Raw genomic sequence first — 5,601 nt, 5'->3', positions numbered from 1 at the left:
ATCGTTGGAGTTCAAAAACGGCATAATCATTCTCGATTGCGATTTTAAGGAGGAACATAAACATTTAAAAAAACCCTGTGATCACTTCCTTTTTAATATGCTTAAAATGGTTTTCAAAAGACTAAACAGAAACTCCAACAGTCTTCTTAATGTTTCTAATGTGCTATATTGCATATAGTAGAGAAAGAAAGTGGGAGAAAAACTGACATATTATTATCATAAACGAATGGAATACAAAAATAGTTCAGAGAACCTCGGTATCGAAACAGACAAAGGATTCTCATTCTTACTTTAAAATTTGGAAATAGAAGAAGGCGTAAGCACTAAACAGTAAAGGAGAGCAAGGTTATCATAGTTGAACAGGAAACGTAATGCACTGATCTTCATAGTATAATAGTGTCGTTTGCACACAGAGTTCATCCTTATTATCATCATCCCTCATCAGCATCAACCCAATTACTTGGATGATACGAGCACACTAATTGAATCAACGCTGAGATACTGAGAAGCCGAAGAAAGGCATGTGAGTTCCGTCTTTTAGAAATAGGTACTTGCACAGGTATGTGCGACGTTCCGTCTTTTAGAAATAGGTACTTGCACAGTCGAGTAAAAAGCAGAAAATCGAACTTGTCTCTAGTATCACGTGGACAGTCGCACTAAAGAGTGGAAAAAAAGAAATGCTTACATGTTTCGCAGAACGTAAATGGATTTCTGCCACATTTTTTGCTTCTTGACGCAAGAATAAAGAGTAAAATTTAGCAAGATTCAAAGATAAAGTTGTGCAAGAAATTGGCCTAAGCCAAATGCTTTCTTGCAAAGCAGCATTTACAGTAGGGAAATGGGCGATTGAGAAAGTACCGACTTTATGTAGAAATATTTGCAGGAGACAGCAAAATAATCCGACCTCAAGAGATAAAGATGATGTTCATCACACACACACACAAACTGAGCGAGATTGAGAGATGAAGAATCTGGACCAGTTTGGATGTTTCCTTCAGCTGATGCAGCTTTTGATATTTGAAGGGTGCTTATTCTTTCAATTCCCAACTGATCACCAGCTTTTAGGATCCTTTCTTCTGGAACTTCCATCAGAACAACTGCCCCTGCTTGCAGCACCTCCAGCCCAAAGTTAGTAAACCACTCAAATTTTGATTCCCAAGATATGCCTTCACATTGACTTTAAGTGTCTCACCAACTGCATACACAGTATTTCATTTTAGAGCAAAGCAAAGTCAATTTCTTTGCCATCATTGAGAGATGATAGTGCTACAAGGATCACTCACGTGAGAGTCAAACCATATTCTGGTGTGATTTGATGGAATCTCAGAAGCACTTGTTCTGTTCCTCTTTAAATGTTCTCCAGAAGCTTCCCGAGTATCGGCCTGGCCTGGCATTCCATTTGCTGAAGGTCCAGTGTTACCTTCATGTAACTGTGATGGGAGCATGGTGGTCAGTACAAGTGTAGCATCAAAATTGGAAGAGGCCCCCTCATCAATGCCAAACTTAGGGGCCATCAAAATAGGCCTGTTTCATTAAAACATGCAGTTGTATCAAGTTCTTTATTCTTTTCTATTTTGCATTGAGTTGCACTTACCCCCTTCCCCCCCTTCTTCTTCCCCTCCCCAATTGACAGCAGAGATGTTGCATTTGAAACCACGAATTTAGTACCAAAAAGAAAAGTCAAAAGACATACATTAACCGTCAAGTTTTGCACTGATATCTTGAGCCAGCATACTTTACTAGCATCTTGCATTAAACTTGATAAATAAACCATTTATCATCCTAACTTAAACCTCCTTAAACTGTTATTATCCAAACTTGATTCAAAGGTGCACTATATTCTATCAACCAAATTTTCAATGATGATCTCTCGTGTTTGACATTCAGCCCAGAAGCAAAACTGTCATCGGCCTTTATCATTGTGATCATGAAGCTATGTGTTTGCATGTTTCAAAATTCTTGAGCAGATAACTAGCAATCATTCATCTATTAAAACCAGTTATGGACTGATTGCATGAAAACTATTGTTGCATCTGAACTACTTGCATGTACAAGATTGAAGTGAAGCATGGAAAAAAATGGATAGAAGGTAAGAGTGGAAAGAGCATTTAGAATTTACTTACTTGCCAGCCTTCTCAAAGTACAAATGAATGTCCATTTCACATCCCTCACAGAATGCAAGAAATGCCTGCATTTCCATGAGATGGACAGACGTTAAATATTATCATATTCACTGGAAAACACAAGGAAAAACTTCAACATAAAAGATGGTCCTGAATGTGACTCCAATAGCATTTCAGCAACTAGGTCGACTCATTTTAAGGAGAAATGGAGATAAGTTTGAAAGTGAAGTCATATGCCAAAAACTTTTATCTGCATTTATGACCCAAATGTCTCAATAGATAATATAATAAAAAACTGCATCAGATGGAACACCTTCAACTCTTTGACAGCAAAAGTCACGTCTGCTGGGTTGCCATTGTGAGCATACTGCACAAACTCTTCCGCAGGATCTATCCAAAGCTGAGTGTGCAGCAAAGAGTCGTTCTCTGCAACCAGAATCTGAACCATGATATTGATATTCTTCTCCATATTTGATTGAAAGGAAAAAAGTTAATCTCTACCTTTGGTAGGATCAACGTAGCTTTGAAACTCAACAGCTGTCCTGCCAAATTCACTTGCAGCATCAGAAGGATTGGAGTTGCATTCCATTGCAATGATAGTAATTTCCTGAAGGAATGACTGAAAATTTGCAAGCATTCTGTTCAGATCACGAGGCCTCACCGCAAATCTGCTTGGGTATCTTCTCCTATCCAAAGATAATTATTGTATGTCGGGGTCAACATTGCAAAAAATCCAGTATGTTTTCTAAGAGCCTGCATGTGTATGACAACCCCACATACGCATGAACAAAAACTCACAGTTGGCATAGTGAGATAAACATGTATATCTGCATGGTGCAGCTTCTTATCAAATTAATGCAGGTTTGACAGGTGCCAGCCTCCGATTTATATTACAGTCAGACAACATACCGAATAGTATGTAATTAGAATGACTGAGTCACAAAGATTTAAAATGGTAAGTGGCCAACAAAAAAAGTACATTTGGTAGACATCGGAATCTAATTTTTAACATAAATTTCCCCCCTCTTTATTCTGAATTCGTTGGCCTTATAGGTCATATTGGGGGATTGCAAAATCCCTTCGACAGTGTTCACGCTGCTTGTACAAGGTGAGAAATTAGAAAAGCTCATCTCCGCGGACACGTGACATGACAAATAAATGCTTCTCAGAGCATCTTGCAGTCATTTTCTCTCAACGAACATGTCAGTTTCAAAACTTCATTTCTGCTGTTTTTCCATAGAATTGGAGCGAGATTATTTTCAGGGGGAAAAGGGAATGTGCTAACTTTTCCATCTGTGCCACAAGCTTGCAATCTTAACCATCAAACACACCATTTCCAACATAATGAATACAGAGCACCACACACACAACTGAAAGGTCTTTACCATTGAAGCACTGCAAAGCCCATTGGACTGTTGATGCATTGATGTCTGATAATTGCACACTCAAATAATCAATGTTTGAAATAGGCATTTTTAGGACAGAACAGAGCCTGCACCCAGTACTTGGTAAGTGTTGGAAAGTTGCTTACAACAACTTTAAACTGACAAATATACTAGAAAGATGAGCAACAACAATACACCTTTAGAAGAATGCTGCATTGAACCTGTGCGCCAGATACTGTAAACATATCAAAGAGGTCTGGCTTGAAGGTAATCAATTGATAGGCAGATCTTGATGAATTGAGTGCGTGAAAGGAAATCTAGAGATCGAATACGAGTATGAGAATCTTAATCTGATTTATACAAGTGAGAAGGTGATATTTGTACACAGATCTATACTAAGAGATATGTTAGGAAGCGCAAAACTTGCTTTCACTTTTTGAGTGTAGCAAAACCCCATACAACACCATCAAATTAACTAGACAAACCAGCAAAGCATTGGCGATACATAATAGCAGCACCCGTAGAAGGTTATCCATAGGGCTTTTCTTCTATGGTTTCACCATTCGACAATTTGACGAGAGTATCGCTGATAGTTCTCCTGGCTACAGCAGCGAATTGCCTCAGTCTTACGATCTAATGACTTTGAATCACCTTATCAACAGCATCAGATTCTTTTAATCACTTAAGATTTTTATGCGCGTCGAGTTCTAATCACCGTCGACAGGGCCAAACCCTACCTAGCTCGACAAATTTCTTCCTCAATTCCACCCCCGAAAGCTCCACGCACTCGGCGATCGGTGCAAGGACTCAGAATTTCTCAATCGTACGCTGGGTAAAGCGAAATGAGCCAATGCCTAACACAGTATCATAGCCATCTAAACGAAGCATCGCTCGGCAGGGCACACAGAGAAGCAACTGCGACGCGTTGCCGCTCAGGATGAACTCCATTTTTCCAGCTCTTCGCTTTCCCTCTCTGCACTGAAGCTACAGATTTTTATGAGGGCGGTCGCTGCAAAATTGGCGGGATGGGAAGAAGACGACACTTTCGGTCTTTGGATCGGGAATTAATGATATAGCACGTCAATTATCATTTTTTTGCCCCCCAAAGATACAACAGTATCACTGATGTTTATCCAAGATAGCATCCCCGGTTTTTTAGATTCATCATTGGATAGTATTGATGCGTAAATCACAACTTATAATTTGAAGGAAAATCACAAAAATGATTCACGAGTATTCCTGCTCAATTTTGATCCGAACACTTCATTTTTGTCATAAATTTGTTTGGTGAAATAATCTTCTGTTTTGATTTTAGGATAAATGTTGATTTCTACGTCCAGATGCAAACAAAAAATGCAAAGTAAGGGCTAAAGATTATTAAGCGACATTAACATTTCATAATAGTGCAAAACTAGTAGGCATCGTGTGTTATTGCATAGAATAAGTTGTTATATAGTTTGACACATCAAAAAATAATAAAAATGCTTTTTTTTTTTTTTGCATGGTTCAACAGCTGCGCGTCATTATTGTTAAGTACATTTACAGAAATTATCTATGATAGATAACATTTGCAATTTTTTAAGAATGCTTTGGCTGCTACTTAATTTAATATTAATTTGTCTGAAGTGATAGAAAAATGTTCGTGTTGTATATACCTTCTATAAACTATGTAGGTCCATGCAAATAATTAAACATCCAACTGTTTCAATCAATCCTGCTTACAATTCTATTATTTTTTTAGTAGCGTCATAGTTTTTTTTTCCTTTTTTTGAAATATCTATTTTTAAGTTTTAGGAGACCTAGAACTTCATTAAAAAAAAAATAATAGCAACTCTAAAATTGAAAGAAGAAACCTACAAATCTTTCTATATCTTGTTGAATTTTCATCCTCTTCAAAGGATTAATCAACAAAAATAGACAAAAGGGTACATGTTTTTCTTATTACTGATAAATGAAAAAATTTAGATAAAAGGGGAAAAAAGAGGAATTAAAGGGAAAAAGAGAAATGAGTTTATGATGCATTTTGACAAATTTAAGATAGAGCTAGCCTGTTTCTAAGTGAGTGCATTAATACAATGATGTTAGTTGATTAG

The 5,601-nt window shown here is 37.4% G+C and overlaps 1 protein-coding gene across 2 annotated transcripts; it reads right to left on the bottom strand.

Annotated features, from left to right (window-relative positions):
* Positions 1-846: 846 nt before the first annotated feature.
* On the bottom strand, positions 847-4,533 carry LOC104415584. Of its 2 annotated transcripts, XM_039299124.1 has the most exons (4): positions 3,706-4,533; positions 2,437-2,876; positions 2,124-2,188; positions 847-1,430 (listed from the first exon to the last, which is right to left on the bottom strand). In XM_039299124.1, the coding sequence occupies exons 2-4, from the start codon at positions 2,590-2,592 to the stop codon at positions 1,349-1,351; spliced, it is 303 nt and encodes a 100-aa protein (XP_039155058.1). In that variant the 5' UTR covers positions 2,593-2,876; positions 3,706-4,533; the 3' UTR covers positions 847-1,348. The 2 variants fall into 2 exon arrangements, with proteins under 2 accessions (XP_039155058.1, XP_039155057.1); XM_039299123.1 differs by lacking the exon at positions 3,706-4,533 and having other exon boundaries at positions 2,437-3,249.
* Positions 4,534-5,601: the final 1,068 nt, after the last annotated feature.

The sequence above is a fragment of the Eucalyptus grandis genome, chromosome 8 (genome assembly GCF_016545825.1).
Source record: "Eucalyptus grandis isolate ANBG69807.140 chromosome 8, ASM1654582v1, whole genome shotgun sequence".
In the NCBI taxonomy this organism is placed as follows: domain Eukaryota; kingdom Viridiplantae; phylum Streptophyta; class Magnoliopsida; order Myrtales; family Myrtaceae; genus Eucalyptus; species Eucalyptus grandis.
Note: the sequence above shows the minus strand (reverse complement) of the source record. Positions and strands in the feature narration are given on the sequence as shown.